Consider the following 18,854-nt stretch of genomic DNA (forward strand, 5'->3'; position numbering starts at 1 on the left):
CGACAGCCCTAGTTCACACTGTCAGTTTCTGAATTGCGTAACTGAATTGTGTGTGAATGTAACCATGTTAAGGACTCAAATACAGGACTGACAACCATATACTGTTGCTGTGTGAATGTGGCCTATATAAAAGGTTCCAAATCAATCATTTATGAGGATCTTTTTCAGTAACCTAAAAGGCAGCTACCCATGTAGGCAGCATTGAAGCTCACTAGGGTTTGGAGCAGAGCCATAGTACTGATAAATAAGTCAGCAGGACCCTGCAAAAATTTTGTCAAAGCACAAAGTGCTTTCAGCATTTAACATTTTTTATTAAAATAGAAATTCACACTGCAATATTAATAGTTTAACAAGAGACTGTGTAAATGTACGTGGTTTAAACATGAGTAACTCTTAAATAAAATTTTAAAAATTAAAAAAAAAAAAAAAAAAAAAATGTAAAAAACCCTCCTCTATTTAATTAAATAATGTTCAAGCTGAATTCACCTGAAAATTATAAAGGACACTTGAAAAAAACTATTTTTCATTTGAAATGTCCCTCAAACTCAAATTAATATATAATACACAAATATTCTCTTATTTCTTTCTATTTTGAAACCATAAATCAGTAAATAGTGCATCACTTGTCTCTGAATTTTCATGAAAATGTGCCTACAGATCAGCATTTGAATAAAAACGGTTAAAACTCAGCAAACATTAAATTCATAGTTATTTGTCTTCCTATTTTATCACCTACATGATCATGTGACAGGGTATATTTTGGTGATAAAATACTTTAACACTTCTGATAGACTGAAATATTGCCAAAGGTTGAGAATGATCCACATATAAACTGGTGATTTTTGAAGAAAGTGAAGGCTGCAGTTAGGCAGGGAGCGTGTGAAAAAGTAAAGGAGGAGTGGACAGAAAAGAGAAAGGGCAGAATGGTTACCTTGGGAATTTGGCTCGGGCAGCGTCTCTCTGGCAACTAAATGCATCACTGTGGTTTTTCCAAGAGGCAGTTTTAAAGCTGCAAGACACAAGGGGAAAAAAAAGAGTGTTAGACTGAATGGACACACAAGAGACTAATGCAGCTGTACATCTGTGATACCAAAGTAACTTTTCAAGGGGATAAAGTCATAGGACAGAGGAACAGGATGACAAGTAAACCTCTGGATGAGAGTGCAGCACTTAAGCCTGAGCCTTATCGAGAGCCGTCACTGACTCTGAGACCACTGCTGCTGCCTTCTGCCCCACAGACAGACTCTGTCTGCATGCCTTGGTTCTCTTGAATCGAGAAGGTGTCAGCGTGTATTATCAAAGTGACACTTCTTTGGCAAACCCTGCCTGCGCGCCACTATCACATCATCAGCCAAACAGTTCAGAAATAGGAGCTGGTTGTGAGTTTTTATTCAATCACAGTTATTCAGCTATGGGAAAAGTTTGCCCAGGCAAAACATTACAAAACCAATTAGATATGAGTAAACAGTCTAATAGTTGAGCTTTTCACATGTCACAAATATTTATAAAATATTTATAAACTCAAAAGAGAAGCTATTTATAAGTGTAATAAGAGAAAAACATACTTCTATAACTAATCACAATTTAGCTAAGATTGCCTGACAGACTGACGGACAGACGGACCAACAAAGATAGATATAGACAGACAGACACTAGGGCTGGGACAATACATCGATTCTCCATCGATACAATGAATCTGGATGGATCCTGATATTTTCTCTCAAATCGATTCTGAGCTTAGTATTAACAGCAGATGGCGCTCTAGGCTAGTTTTTAACTGCACACTCTCAAACGCTCACAAAGAGGACTGCTGGACAGCTCTCGTGCATTCGGCACGAGAGCTGTCGAATGTGTATATTTAACCACTTACGGCAGTCATGTAAGTGGTTAAATATACACCTCGGCTCAGAATGCTTTTATGATGTGAGATAAATGTAAACACAGCCCACTGCAATTCGCTTCAACCTTTTCGAACTTTATGAATGATTATTTTAGGTTTAAGTGGTGTGTGTAAAGGAACTAGAAGCAGGCAGTGTACGAGTGTTTCTAAAGCACATATAGTAGTGCCATCTTCTGTTTAAAAACTAAGCTCAGAATCAATTCGAGAGAGAATCGCGATACATCAGAAAAAATCAGAATCGCTCCAGATTCTTTGCATCGCGAATCGAGATTCGATGTATTGTTCCAGCCTAACAGACACAGATAGATAGATATAGACAGACAGACAGACAGATAGATAGATAGATAGATAGATAGATGGATATATATAGACAGACAGACAGAGATAGATACAGAGATACAGAGATAGATAGATAGACGGATGGATGGATGGATATAGACAGACAGAGAGAGATAGACAGATAGATAGATAGACAGATAGATAGATAGATAGATAGACGGATATATATAGACAGACAGACAGAGAGAGATATATAGATAGAATGACAGACTCACAGATAGATAGATAGATAGATAGATAGATAGATAGATACCAACAGACAATCAAACAGAAAGATATATGTGTGTGTGTGTGTGTGTGTGTGTGTGTGTGTATATATATATATATATATATATATATATATATATATATATATGTATATATATACTCATGCACTTTCTTACATGTTCACAAACCCACTCAATCTTTTATTGTTGCTTAAGGGATGGCCAAACAAATAAAAAAAAATGCTTCCTGTTCACGCCCAAAGAATTTCCTCTCCTCCCTGTTTTCTTTCCCTGATGACAGGTCTGTCGGCCACTGCTTTCCTACTTTCATAGACTGCTCTCTTCCCTCAAAGCTCTAAGAAAAACTCGCTGCCGCACTAAGAATATTTCTAAGTGTGATTCATTAAGTGAATTCTATTCATGACTTGAGAATTGTAAAATGTAGATGTATTGGGACTGAGGTGAATTTTTGGGTACGTCCTTACAATCAGCTGACTGTGATGTGGAATCAAACCGCACTGCACACTGGCCCGAAATAAACGAAGACAAAGCCAAAATAATTATCTGTGCAATTATAAAACTCCAATGGGACACAGCGAATTCACCTGGCAGAGAAAAGGCCAGGCAACTTCTTATCTGTCAGACCCATGATTCGGGACTGAGAAGAATGATTTAATAAATAATCAACAGTAACAGAGCATGTGTGATGTGATATAAATCAGGGCTTAAAAACGAAAAAAAAAAATTACATCGTTCCACTCCGAGCAGAATCAGTATTTTAACGTTTCTGTTCCAGCATTCCTTCTGTATTATTAACGTTCCAAAACCGGTTTGATTAGAAAAAATAACGGTTAATAACGTTATTTTTAACTTTTTTTGTTGTTTGCAAGTAGTACTTAATAATAATAATAATAATAATAATAATAATATGTACAGCATTTTTATTTATTAAAAAACAGAGAGTATTTGCTGTCTTAGCCAACAGGCCTACAATTATCTTTTATAGATTCTGTCCAAATGTAAACCTATTAAACAAAAGGAGAAACAACGGTTTATAAATTAAAGTATTTTTTCAAGATATTTTAAAATGTTTGCTGCATGGTTAAAAATACCGACGCTATTCCTGAGAGGAAATGAGATAAGTCGGGAATAGGCTACGTCGCATTTTATTATTACATTCTGAAATAATGTAGCCTAAGTTATCGGTAAATAAAGTAAAATGTTTACAAATAGCCTAGCCTACATAGCTTTATTTATAATGTTTGTAAACATAAATTATGAACAATATTATGAACCAATATTATGAATTTTATTTTACCACAAAACCTCTAAAGTTAACAGTCGACCTATTCAGGCTAAATGAACGTCAAGCCAAAAATTCTCTTTTCTTTTTTAACGCCATTCCAGCTTCTATTGCTATATTCAAGGCGAGAAACAGGTTTATTTATTAGAAATAAAACTAAATAAGATGCAAAACGAATTAATTTAAAGTGAATCTGAAGCCTACCTTTCTCATTCGTCACTGTTTCCATTTTCGAGACGAATGCTAAACTATTATTTATTATAAGCTTTGTACTTCACTCGCATTATCAACATCATCCTTCATGCAGTGTAACGTTTTATATGTTTGGTTGATTGTATTTTATTTTAATTATTTAACAGGCTGCGATATAAAGTAAGCAATACAAGAATTTGTGTGTGCACGCATGAGGCGCCGGCGCGACCACTGCAATTTTTTTCCCTTTTATTTTATATGTGTTATGTAGGCCTATAGTTTGTTTACTCTGTTCACATAAGCAACAAACTGATGTGGTGTTGTGTGAACTCATGTTCTACTATATCCTGCAATTTTCGCTGGTTTCAAAACACACAGCTAGCTGCATATTACTTGACATTCATTTTCACTTAAATGCAGACCTAATGCTTGACGGTTGGTGACGTATATCATCAGAAAAACTAATGCAAGGGCACTGCCATTGTGACTTAGGCTACCTAACTTACGATGACTTGACAGCTGAGCCTGAGCGCATCAGCGCGGGCATTTCACACACGTTGGATGTGTCAGCGTCACATTTGCATAGGCTGTACTATTTGAATTTGTGATTGGTTGACTGCCAAATCAAAATACTAAACAGAACGATAACATATCCTTATTAACCGGTTAATGGCCATTTCAAATTAGCGTTTCTGTTCAGAATGGTTCTCGTTTTCGTTCCTTGAACCGGTTCAGAGCCCTGATATAAATAATGGTAATAAGGAGTGTGGGAGGGCAGCTCACCTCCTAGCGTCACATTGCCATGTAGGAATCGGCCCTGGTAGATGAGGCGCAGGATGTTCGGACTGCTCACTTGTTCCTCTTCCCAGTCTGTTAAAGACAGAACGAATTAGAGGGATTCATGTTTGTGTAAACACAAGTCTGAAGCCAAACAAGAAACAGACCAAAATGTAAGTCATTATGCACAGAAGAAACAAAGTCAAAGGTTTGGAACAACATGGCAACAAGGCTTTTTCTTTTGGGGGGCACTTTTCTACCTGTCTTTCCACACACATTATTCCTTCCTTAGTTTTTCACTAGTTCACTTAGTTTTCTCATCATTCATTTATCCATTCATACAACCCACCCATCTCTCTCATTCTTGACTTAATCCAAATGGAGACTCAGTCACAAGACTCAAGTGAGGGTCATTCTGTGCCCTCATAAGGTCGAGCTCTGCTGTGCTCGTCTGCTATGAATAAAACTTTGATTCAATCCCAGACCACCCCGACGGAGTTTACGAACTGTACAACAAAGAAAGCCTTTCTTTTCACAGTATTCCTTTGCATTTTTCATCAATATTCTTTATAATTAAGGGCTGATGACTTTCATAAGAGCTATTCAAAGCAAGAAATTAAAATTAAATAAACTTAAATGAACCCTGAATTTAATTGGAACAAGAAATGGTAATAAAAATGTGTCATTCCTGCTAAAAATGCTGCCTAAGTTGGCTTGCTGGTCTCAGACTGGCTTAAGATGGTTTAGCTGGTCAGTTAGCTCCAAAAACTGACAAAACAGACCCATTAGTTAGCTTGACTGGGCTTGAAGAGCAGATATCCACAAGATTTTTCAGCAGGGATGGTATTGCCATGATTTTGGAACATGGAACCATGGTAAAATCATGTTTTTTTTTTTTTTTTTTTTAGATATTTACCATAGTAATGGCCTTTTATTTTTTGAGGTACTTTAGAGTACATTATAAATAAATACAATAATAATATTGATATGCTAACCATTCAGTGCCGTGTACACTACCGTTCGAAAATTTGGGGTCAGTAAGTTTTTTGTAATGAAAGAAAGAATTTGATACTTTTTTTATTCAGCAAGGATTCCTCAAAACTGACCAGTAAAAGACATTCATAATGTTATAAAAGATTTCTATTTCAAATAATGCTGTTCTTTTGAACTTTATATTCATCAAAGAATCATGAAAAAATGTTTCATGGTTTCCACAAAAATATTAAAGGTGCAGTAAGCGATTTCTGAGAAAATCTGTTGATATTTGAAATCACCAAAACAAACACGCCCCTCCCCAAAAGGATCACACCCCTAACTTGATAGCTCCGCCCTCAAATTCACAAACACGTTATGCAAAACAGGCACCTCCTCCCTAATTACTGTATACGCCGCTTACTACTGATTGGCTACAAGTGTATTTTGATGCTCGGTCCGATCTAGATTTAACAGCGTTTTTCAGAAATTGCTTACTTCAACTTTTAGCAGCACAACTGTTTTCAACATTGATAATATAATATTAAGAATTTTTTTTGAGCACCAAATCACTATCTTAGAATGATTTCTGAGGATCATGTGACACTGAAGAACTGGAGTAATGGCTAAACAATATTACTGTTTTTTAATCAAATAAGTGCAGCCTTGGGTAAGAATAAAAGGCTTCTTTAAAAAACATTAAACATCTTACCAACCCCAAACCTTTTAACGGTAGTGAATATATAAACATACCATGGTTTTATACCGTCACTACACCATGGTACCGCCACAGTATGTTTTTGAGAGGTCAATCAGATGGAAAATGCTAAACCAGAGCTTGTGGCCACATCCCTGAAAGCACTTGCAGTTTCAGATGGGTTGCCAAGGCACGGTGGAGAAACAGATGAAAGAGGAGTCTGGATACCATCTGCTCTTCTCTAAAATTCAGAAGTAGCAGTATGTGTGTGTATAATAACCTGCAAATTTACTAGAACAGTATCTGTGGAATATTTGAATGCAAACCACACAGTCCTCGGGCACAGGCGGAGAGACGGCTAGACAGATGTATAAACACACAAACTCAGACGCACTGTTTTTTTCCCCTGAATAATGTCATTGACTTTAGGTCAGCGTACAGTGAGTGGAATCTAGCTCTGCATGGGATTACCACTCGGTCAGACTCAGATTTGTCTGCGGCACAGATTATCTGAAAACAGAAAAAGGTTGTAAAGAGGAATCTACTTAACGCCAGGAAACAAAAGCCTGAAAATCTTTCACAAGAGCCAACAGTTTCTACTAAAGGATCGCATTCAAAACAATATGTGTGTGTTTTAAGATGAATAATCACTCACCCATTGGCCAGTTATCGTACACGTGCTTGGCGATGTCAGCCGCGGAGTCATTTGGCGAGAACAGGAACTCTTTTGTTTTTCCACTCACCAAGATGAGCCTCAAGTTGATCTGAAACACAAACACAAACAATAAAGTCAGAATCCACACCACACTTCCTCAACATCAACACGAAATGGCATTTGCAACCCATTTTAACTCGCAGTGTGACGTATTTCCAGGTTTCATACCAGAATGGAGCCAGAACTGAATGTTAGTTTGCTAAAACAATGCCCAAATAGCTATTATGCTATTGGCAGTCCCACACGAAAACTGTGCACACACGACTGCATATTTTCACAGAATTACAAAGCTTGTCAGACACAAAGCTTCAGAATCTCATGACCCTTATATTTATTTATAAATTGACTAATTTGATTATGCTTTTAGCTACCAATAAGAGTATAGTGTTCTCAGTTCCATTTAACTGCAAAAAACACTGGTTTATATTATTGAGGGGAAAACATGTTAACATTAAATCAAAAAATAAAAATAATGAAGATGGACGGTTGAGAAATTATTTCATGAATCTTTTATATGTCCTCCACTATATCCTTCCTTTGATGATTGCGAACCACCAGTGATTAAATCGGCACAATTATGTTGTTTGTGCAAGCACTCAAGCAATATAATTTGCAAAAAGTCCATTATCATATTCAGTCACATCCCAGAGTGTCGCCCATTTAAAAACAAAAGAGTAGGATGTATCAAGCTGAGAGAAAGAGAGAGATGGACAGAGCTCGGGGCAGTGCATGTCCAATGCACGTGTGTCACTCTGCGAGTGTCTGATGTCATCAGAGGATCCAGTATTAAGCTCCTCCCTCTATAAGCACACACGCATTGCCAGCTGCAGTGATGTAACAGAGTGAAAACCAGCAGATGGAAACAAAGATCCTCCTAAGCACTTTATAGAATCAGATTAGAGCCAGGAGCAAGAACCCGCACGCTCGAACAACTCATCCAGAGATCACAACACACACACACACAATCTTAAGTCTCCTTCAGAGGAAAGAGTATCAGTCAACAAACAGACACATACATTCATGCACAAAAATGGTTGGATGAACACACAGACATGCACATGCAAATCTAATTTAGGCGCGGATTAGTATGTGGCTATTTTATGAAGCCACCACACAGGAAGGAAATACCAGAGGAAATCTACTTATCGCAATATTTCTGTACACATTTTTGCCAATTCACTTCATAACCAGTGGTGAGTCAACAAGAAACAACAACCCATTCCTACTTCATAATGTGAAACAGGATATTCATGGAGGAAATTTTGTCTAGATTTTGTCCGTTGAGTATTGTATAGTGAGGACTTTGACATCTGTGTTTTCAAATATTTTTTTGTGAATTTCAAAGAAATACTGCTAATTTGCTTGAAAAATGTGTTAATTACCTATTTAAATGACATTACATACTACAACTAGCCTATACTTTATTATCAGTATTGGTGCTTAAATGAAAACAGACACCATTTATTTTCTTAAATTCATTGTGAAAATCATTGTTAAGAAAAAAAAAATGACACAAAAAATCTTATTTTCTAATAAAAAAAATACTCCACCTGTTCCACCTTTCCTTTTCCGATGACAAAGTCCTCACTATACAATACTCAGTGGACAAAATCTAGACAAAATTTCCTCCATGAATATCCTGTTTCACATTATGAAGTAAGAATGGGTTGTTGTTTCATGTTGACTCACCACTGGTTATGAAGAACAATATTTAACTCAAAACTGAAAAGGCGTGTGTCATTCTCCCATATGGATTTACTCAGTAAGCTGGCAATTGGCAGCTAGTGGCTGATCAAAAACATCAGGATGGCAGTTCTAACCATGGATATGTATACACATAGATGCCACATACGAATGCTCTAGACACGTCGGCGCGCCCGCCATCTTGAAACGGTCAGAGTGTCGTCACTCACAGTAAGAATCATTGATGCCACAACATTGCGCAGCTTCTGGTTGTGAAACTGAAGAGCAGAAATGGGCTAACCTTTCTCAGGTGAGAATGTGTTAGTTTGTGTTTATATATGTATTGTATCTCAGTATTACAGGTTTTTAAACTATATTATCTTTTTACCTTCGTCTTATTGTATAGCCCTTATTCAGAGCAGCGCCATGACAGTTATAAAAGCGAGGCTAGATAGACTTACAGTGTTTTCAATGGCATCCTAAAAAAAGCTCCTAGATCACTTATAATTTTCCACAGTTTATGTTGTCTGGAGTTTTATGTCTACTGAGGTTTCTTGGAAAGACATTTTTTCAGTGTTTCGTCTGCAGAACAATCCAAAAACACATCAAATAACAGTACAACCCACTGGAAAGACGTATGTCTATCCTCACAGCCTCGCTTTCATTCCCTTTAAAAAGCAAAGATGGTGCAGCTGTGAATAAGGTCTATTGTGTTAGTTTAGGAAAATCATCTGCTGAAGTCTATTGCAAAAATAGATATACATTCATGCGTCTAAGTACGATTGCAGACGCAGTCAACTTGCTCTGGAGTGTTCACAGACCGGCTTTGACCGTTCCAATATGGCGTATGGCTTACTTATATCGGCCCATAGAAACGGCCGCTAATGAGGCATCTATGTATATATCTCTATGGTTCTAACACAATGGAACACCTCCTAGTTTCCATAGAGATGGTAACCGTGGCAGCGGCTCCTCTGTGAGAGCGCTGACCTGAATCACCTGCAGGCAGAGTCTTTCTTCATCTGTCTCTTTCTCTCTCACCGTATCTCATCTTTCATTATGTCACTCAATCTTTTCCACATCTTTGTCTAATGATGACATATCATCTTCACCTGCTGAATGCCAATGAGCAAAAACCGAAGGAAGCTGATTTATACGATGTTTCCAGACGTACGCAGAAAGGAGGAAAAGCTGCTCTAATCGCAGAAATATGTGTTATGCTGGGATACGTCTGCTCGAAACATTCCTCCTCCATCCATCTCCTTGGTGAGCAGACAAAATCTCACCATGACGTAATACAACATGCAGCGCTGCCTCCAAGGAACTTCAACAACAACAAGCTCAGCAGAAAACATCCGCCGGGGAATGATTTCATAGGCGAGGGTGACGCTGGCACTAGTCTCACCCGGGAGCAGGTGGTTCCCTCTCAGTGAAGACAGTAGTTGCTATGCCAAACATTATTATACCACTCAGTATTTATCTCTACACAGAATATGTTCAACAATCCCAGCGTAGGAAGACCGGCTCCCCGCAACCAACCCTTCAGGGGGAATGTTTGATGTAATCACCCCCCAGCACTCTCCTGCACAAACAAACACACTTTCCTAGGGACACAGACGACACGTAACACCCACTCGTGAGGCTACAGGGCAGCGATGGGATCTCCACTGTGATGGAAAGATTTGCTTATGTGGAGACTGCATTCATACCAAAGACCCTAGTGAAAAATAAATATACTAAAATGTATCTGAAATACATTTATTTCATGCTAAGTATACTACAAATACATTTACATATTATACATATGAAAATACCTTGCAATTGTACTTTTGGTAAACTAAACTGGTATACTTAAAGTCTGCTAAATTGGAACAACTAATTCTGTACTTAATGCACTTCAATTGTGTGGAAGTAGTGCTGAGGTCCAACTAAAGATATACTTAAAGCGTTAGTTCACCCAAAAATGAAAATTCAGTCATTTATTACTCACCCTCATGTCGTTCTACACCCATAAGACCTTCATTCATCTTCGAAACACAAATTTTTGATAAAATCCGATGGCTCAGTGAGGCCTGCATTGCCAGCTAGATCATTTCCTTTTTCAATGCCCAGAAAGCTACTAAACACATATTTAAAACACTTAATGTGACTGCAGTGGTTCAACCTTAATGTTATGAAGCAACGAGAATACTTTTTGTGCGCCAAAAAAACAAAATAACGACTTTATTCAACAATATCTAGTGATGGGCAATTTCAAAACACTGCTTCATGAAGCTTCGAAGCTTTACAAATCTTTTGTTTCGAATCAGTGGTTCGGAGCGCCAAAATCACGTGATTTCAGTAAACGGGGCTTCGTTACGTCATAAGTGTTTCGAGATTTCTATAGTTCACGTGATTTTGGCAGTTTGATATGTGCTCCGAACCACTGTAGTCACATGAACTGTTTTAAATATGTCTTTAGTACCTTTCTGGGCATTTAAAAAAGGAAATGATCTTGCTGGCAATGCAGGCCTCACTGAGCCATCGGATTTTATCAAAAATATCTTAATTTGTGTTCCGAAGATGAACGAAGGTCTTACGGGTGTGGAACGACAAGAGGATGAGTAATTAATGACAGAATTTTCATTTTTGGGTGAACTAACCCTTTAAGTATATTTGATTGTGCTAAAGTGAAACTATTGCTAGTATACTTTAGGTAAACTTTGAATATCTTGCATTTAAAGACATTTTGTTCAAAGATCATACAATCCTTATCAATAGTGACATTAAAACACATTTTAGGCTAAATATTAAGAAATGTGCATTGTGCACAAGTAGTACTCGAAATAAAGTTTACCCATTATTTTTTTATCAGTATAAGTCTCAAGCGATGTCAGTAAATATGTTAACAGATTTAAAATATACTTAGTATAAAATAAATGTTTTTTAAATATATTATTTTTTTAGTAGGGGAAACACAAAGTACAACAAAGGCTCTGCCAATCAGTGTTGTCAGAAGTACTAACTTCGGTACCAAGTCGGTACTGAAATTTTAAAAATGTGACGATACCAGCATTTCCCCCCCAGCATTTTGAGCGCTGTTGAGCGGATTTTTAAACACCTCTGATTGGCTATTGTGTTCACATGCTCAACAGATATGTCTGTGATTGGCTACAATGATCAACACTTCAAAAACATGCTGTAAATAGACATCTTTGATTGAAGCGTTGATCATTGCAGCCAATCAGAGACATATCTGTTGGGCGCGTGAACAAAATGGCCAATCGGAGGCGTTTAAGAATCTGCCCAACAGCTCTCAAAATGCTAGGGGGAAATGCTTGTATCGTCACATTTTTTAAATTTCAGTACTGACTTGGTACCGGAGTCTGTGCTTTTGACAGCACTACTGCCAATACAGTCACTGCATATAGAAATGTGACCTAAATGTGGCAATAGTCACCAAAAATTCACAAAGAAAACAGAAAATCACTCAGAAAAGTGCTTGGGCAGGCAACACTGACGCTGATAATCTTAAAATGTTAGCTGAATATTGAAGATTTATTGGTCTGTTACTAGTATGTTGCCATTATGGTCATGCATTTTAGTAGATAATATGATTTCACTGCAATACTGCAATGAATAATCATTAATTGTGACACCTGCATTGTGATATGGCACTGCAAGGTACTTGTTGATACCAAATAACACCTGCAGTAGTCTTTCCATAGCTGACATGTTGAAAACAGATATGTCATCCAGAGCAGGTGTTTCAGGTTTGCTATAGTTACAAACAGAGCATGAAGTACTAGAGATTTTTCTGAGGGTTGTAGCTTTTGGGTATCACAAGTTGAGCAGGAGATTCTCTGCTTTAGAAGGATAAACAACCCGGTGGTTCTGCCAAGAGAAAGTGTGTGTGTGAAAGAGAGAGAGAAAGAGAGAGAGAGATGCTGACAGTAATGAGTGTGTCAGACAGGACGTCTGAACTAAAAGCAGCCACAACAAATGCTGACCACAGTGGATGTGACATGTCAACCGGCTTTGCCCATCTCAGAATAGAGGTCTGCCAGATTGTTCTGGGAATGACATTTATGCAATAGGGAACAGACACACAATCACAGCACTTACGCAACCGCACATCAATGAAAACTATATTAGAAACGTCGCCTCCAGCAGGGATTTGTCTGTTTTGGAGAGAGGAAATTAGTGAGTTCTATGGCGAGATCGGTTATGTCTGTATAAGCTGGTTAAAGAACAATGACGTGGCGTTCCAAAACAAAAACAAGTCACATGCAACATGCCTGATTCACAGGAAGAGCCATTAGAGATTAAAGATCACACAAGCCTAATGCAAGCTTAGGCTTCACATAAACCCTGCCTTATCAGCATCTCAGGACTTACTCAAGTTCACACTACCAGGCTCACGAAGCGTCTCCAAAATAGAACCCATTTATACCTATATTAAGTGCCATCCACTTGTGATCGAACCACCTGAGATGGATGATGGATTGGGGGAAGCACTATCCCCACTATCCAACGCTATCAGTTTTGACTAACCTCATCTTTATTACTGTAGATTACTGTACCAAGGTAGCATATTTAAACCAGCCTAATCTGCAACAAACGTGCTTAATACATCACAGAAAACCAATGTTTAAGTTTGCACAACACAAAACTGAGAAAATATGATCATACTGCTCAACAAAAAATTAACATTTTCTCTTTCTGTGTCCTGAAAGATCCATTTCAGTCAGGCACAAAATTCATTCATTCTGCTCAATGGATTCGGAGTCTGCTTCTGCGTGCGAACTCAACCTCAGTCATAAACAGACGAGACAGAGAAGAGAAGCCATCCATCTTCCCTCTGACAGCACAGTGCTGGTTCAAACGATGCCATCTCTGTCTCCAGGAGTCTGTGATGTAGTTGAGACTGAGGTGGTTTTGAAGACTGTGATCACACTCACTCATCTCTCCTTCATCAGTCAGGGTGTTAGCGGGATTTCACCCGCATATCTGAGAGAGTGTGAAGAAGCTTTTCAGAGCATCTCATTCTAAGAATGGAAGTGTTATTTCTTTCCTCAGGTTAAAATTGGGGTATACTTTACCTACCCTGCTAAACTGACTGCCTGCATGCTTTAAATAAACAAAGAGTCAACAAATCACAACTAACCCCATTTACTTTCTTAATTCATGTTCCTGGTCTTATTGTAAATGATTTATCAATGCATGTTGTTCCAAAGAAAAAATGTTTTCTTTCTAATCTTTCCTCTAAAAGAAGGAAAGTACACCATTCAAAAGTTTAGGTCAGTAATTTTTTTTTTTTTTTTTTTTTTCCTTTTTTTTATTCAGCAAATATGCATTAGATTGATTAAAAATGACAGTAAAGACATTTATAATGTTACAAAAGCGGTTAAAAAAATGCTACTTTCTATTCATTAACAAATCTTGAAGAAAAATGTATCACAGTTTCTACAAAAATATTAAGCATAACTGTTTTCAGCACTGATTATTTTATTAATAATAATAATAATAATAATATAAAAGGGGTGATTCTTGTATACCAAATCAGCATATTAGAATGATTTCTGAAGGATCATGTGACACTAAAGACTGGATTAACAGCTGCTAAAAATGTAGCTTTGCCATCACAAAAATAAATCACATTTTAAAATAGAAAACAGTTATTTTAAATTGTAATAATATATCACAATATTACTGTTTTATTGTATTTTAATAAAATAAATGCAGCCTTAGTAAGAATGAGAAACTTCTTTCAAAAACATTTTTTTTTTAAAATCTAACCGACCCCAAACTTCTGAATAATTGTTCTACCTTGGAAACAATTTTCCTTTCAGATAACATCATCAGCCGTTTTATTTTTTAGTTATTTACAATCCAGTCAATTCCCAATAGATTAAATTAATTCCCGCCCTATACAGAACATCCTGTTTCACTTAGAAATACGTCACACTGCAGAAGTAAATTTTTGATTCTGAATGCCATTTCCTGTCAACTAAATTACATAATTGAGAACGACAAAAGTTTATCCAGAAAATGATTTTGCTATAAAATAAACAACATGCTAAAGTTTTACAAGTAAAACGTAAAGTTTCTTTTGCAAACCATTTTTGTATGTTTTCAAACATTTAGAGGACAAATATAGAAAAACAAAGCATGGATTTCAGGTTCTGTCAGGTACGGTACAGCCTGTACAATCCCTTTTTTTCATTTTTCAACATGAGACAGAACAGGTTGGTCTGCTTTGCAGTGGAGATCCAATTCTTTCTCTGGTGAGAAAGTTAAAACCACTGAGTATGTTAAACCACCCATTGTTTGGGCTTTGCATAGATATTCAACTTTACAGGTCACCTTGGCCTCTCTCTGAACAGATTATAAAATGGTCTGGCCTACTTGAAATAGCAGGGGTTAAAGCAAAGAACATGTCCAAAATGGCAGATCGCAATGCATTTGGACATGGGAATGGAAGGATAAATGTCTCACTTTGGCCAGGGCCAAAAGCACAATGACCACTGCCATTGGTTTGATAATAGCTAGCTTATTCGGCCACTAGTCTCTAGTAAGAGCTTCTAAATTAATAGATTCCAGCCCCCAAAATGATTCCTTACTGTTGCATATAAAATCGTCTTTTCATGATATTGGACAGACTGTTATGGGACCAAAAATCTGAGAAAAAGAGACCAGGGCATTCATTAATATGTGATATCTTTCATATGTGCGTCAGACTCTTAAATTCTCATTATGAAGAGCGCAGCACAGGAAAAAGAGATAACAGCATTAAATGACATGAGATCTGAGAATAAGATGGCACATTTAGACATGGGAAATTAAACTGCAAGAGGGGCTGTAGAGGAATTGTAAAGTTCCCTGTCTATCTCCAAGACCTCTGTGGATAGCACAAATTAATGCAGGAATTTGAGAACTGACTCGCAGTCTTGGGCGTGTGCGCACACACATGGCAATACAAAAAGAGGCTGGATGATCTCTGCATGAGTTGATGTGCGGTAGGTTGAACATAAAGTGATTGATTTTGCTCTCAGCTGTGTTTGCCTCGTCATGCTTATAACAAAGCAAGAAATGGAGGGAAAGAGCGTCAAGTATTCCCCACTACATGTAAGACATAGATAGACAGACAGACAGATCTCTCTGCTAAAGGTTGTTGTGGCTTTACTAATGCTTATAATGCTTTATTGAACTTCCTGTTCCTTAACAATCATTGCCATATATCTGAGGAGACAAGAATGAAAGCTCTGGTTTCAGCTGTTGGCTATTCAAAACTTACTGTAAAAACACATGACACACCCACACAGAAGGTGCCAAAAAAAGTTTCCACACTTCCTTGTTAGATTTTTTCCATAATGGAACGGTCTCAATAGCTACGGTAAGAGTGATCATTTTGCAATCATTTCCTCATGATGTCTAGAACGTCCTTTACTTCCATTATCTCGTTCTTGTCTTCCCCCCGACTCACTTGAGCGAATTGCATGGCGGCCATTAGCACCAGAGAGCTAGTTTTAGCTTCCGTACTTAATCACGGCCACAACAGCACACCAGCAACTGCAGGCTCAGCCTGTCCAGATGCCCCATCAGCAGTCCTGAAGGACAATCACTCACACAGACATACTCACATGCATTCATCCGGCCCAAATGATGCATCTCACCGGATGTGAAAACAAGGGCTTGGGTGGTAATATCACTGAAATCAATACAGGCCCGCCTGATGACGTGCCAATTACAATCACATAAGTGGACATGTCTTCACACTGGTGTTAACAAATGCTGAAACTGTGAATGATTCATCTTTGTACAAACTTTCCTGATCTTGAGGCTAATTACACACCTTCTATAAACACATTAGCTATGTGCACTCAGGGGCGTGGAATAAATACAAACCTAGAACTCTGACCTTTTTAGAACTGAAACATGATTTCTTTAAGGTGCTTTAAGGACAATGTGACAAATCTTGAAGGTCACAATGTTAGATGATCTCTGTTAATTAAACACATTCTACAATAGAGAAAGTATGAAGCTTGGCCAGAAAATACGACCAGATTTCCATGTCATCAGAATGATTAGGCAATTCTGGTTTGCACTATTCAACATATTATATATACACATGATATATAATTTCCATTTTATTTATATTATTTATATTATATATACACATATATATATATATATATATATATATATATATATATACACACACATATATATACACACACCGATCAGGCATAATATTATGACCACCTTCCTAATATTGTGTTGGTCCCACTTTTGCTGCCAAATCAGCCCTGACCTGTCAAGGCATGGACTCCACTAGACCCCTTAAGGTGTGCTGTGGTATCTGGCACCAACATGCCAGCAGCAGATTCTTTAAGTCTTGTAAGTTGCGAGGTGGGGCCTCTATAGATCGGACTTGTTTGTTCAGCACATCCCACAGATGCTCGATTGGATTGAGATCTGGGGAACTTGGAGGACAAATCAACACCTCAAACTCGTTGTTGTGCTCTTCAAACCATTCCTGAACAATTTTGTGCTTTGTGGCAGCAGAGCATTATCCTGCTGAAAGAGGCCACAGCCACCAGGGAATACCGTTTCCATGAAAGGGTGTACATGGTCTGTAACAATGCTTAGTTAGATGGTATGTGTCAAAGTAACATCCACATGGATGGCAGGACCCAAGGTTTCCCAGCAGAACATTGCCCAAAGCATCACACTGCTTCCGCCGGCTTGCTTTCTTCTCATAGTGCATCTTGGTGCCATGTGTTCCTCAGGTAAGCAACTCACACGCACCTGGCCATCCACGTGATGTAAAAAAAAAAATGTGATTCATCAGACCAGGCCACCTTCTTCCATTGCTCCGTGGTCCAGTTCTGATGCTCACGTGCCCACTGTTGGCGCTTTCGGCAGTGGACAGGAGTCAGCATGGGCACCCTGACTGGTCTGCGGCTATGCAGCCCCATACGCAACAAACTGCGATGCACTGTGTATTCTGACACCTTTCTATCAGAACCAGCATTAACTTCTTGAGCAATTTGAGTTACAGTAACTCGTCTGTTGGATCAGACTACACAGGCCAGCCTTCGCTCCCCACGTGCATCAGTGAGCCTTGGCCACCCATGACCCTGTCGCCGGTTCACCACTGTTCCTTCCTTGGACCACTTTTGATAGATACTGACCACTGCAGACCAGGAACACCCCACAAGAGCTGCAGTTTTGGAGATGCTCTGACCCAGTCGTCTAGCCATCACAATTTGGCTCTTGTCAAACTCGCTCAAATCCTTACACTCGCCCATTTTTCCTGCTTCTAACACATCAACTTTGAGGACAAAATGTTCACTTGCTGCCTAATATATAGGAGCAAGGGGTAAATATGAGAACAGAAAAAAACACTCAAGATAAAGAGGAGAAAGATGAGCATGAGAGAATAATATCTCATCTCCTGTAGCCAGATGAAGGCAGGCAGCCTCCTGCCCTGCAGGCCCTGTCCACGTGCCTACTGCTGAAAAAGGGCAGACATCTGTAGAAAGAGAGAGAGTGGGGGAGGGGAGCCATTCACTTACCTCCCCATCAGTGAGGTGGCAGTCTGATAGAAATGGCCTTTTGATATTGTATTACAGCCATGTATTACATACCAACGAAACACCCTGCTCATCACTTATTACTATCATGCACATGTTCTCAAATAGAATTATTACAGCACAGCAGACAAAGCTCCACAGACCAACTTCACGACTGAAAATCTTTTTTTTTATCTTTTCTTTGGGGCGAGCCCAGAGAAAATTTTTCATTAAAAGTCATGACTCTAGTCTGTCCTACAGCTTTTTCTTGCTAATTTTGTCAAACAGGGTACATAATGGTATTAAATAAGCACCAGTTCTGAGATACAGCAAGTAGGCTATGTGGCAGTACAATTGTTTTTCAATATATATATTGATGTATTTCAATATATATGTGTATTTCAAAATTAAATATATATATATATATATATATATATATATATTAATATTAATCGCGATTAATCGCATGCTTATTGTGAAATTACGCATACACCATTTATCTTGTTTAACATG

The 18,854-nt window shown here is 38.1% G+C and overlaps 1 protein-coding gene across 2 annotated transcripts in view; it reads right to left on the bottom strand.

Moving 5' to 3' along the window:
• The window catches only part of ubl3a (ubiquitin-like 3a), a 29,039-nt gene that overhangs the window by 2,742 nt on the left and 7,443 nt on the right, over window positions 1-18,854 (bottom strand). For both annotated transcript variants that reach the window (XM_051911304.1, XM_051911303.1), the window contains 3 exons: window positions 7,042-7,150; window positions 4,724-4,810; window positions 932-1,009 (listed from right to left, as the gene is read on the bottom strand). In XM_051911304.1, coding sequence (XP_051767264.1) covers window positions 932-1,009; window positions 4,724-4,810; window positions 7,042-7,150 — 274 coding nt within the window. The remainder of the gene's footprint in view (window positions 1-931; window positions 1,010-4,723; window positions 4,811-7,041; window positions 7,151-18,854) is intronic.

This window comes from Ctenopharyngodon idella, chromosome 10 (assembly GCF_019924925.1).
Source record: "Ctenopharyngodon idella isolate HZGC_01 chromosome 10, HZGC01, whole genome shotgun sequence".
In the NCBI taxonomy this organism is placed as follows: domain Eukaryota; kingdom Metazoa; phylum Chordata; class Actinopteri; order Cypriniformes; family Xenocyprididae; genus Ctenopharyngodon; species Ctenopharyngodon idella.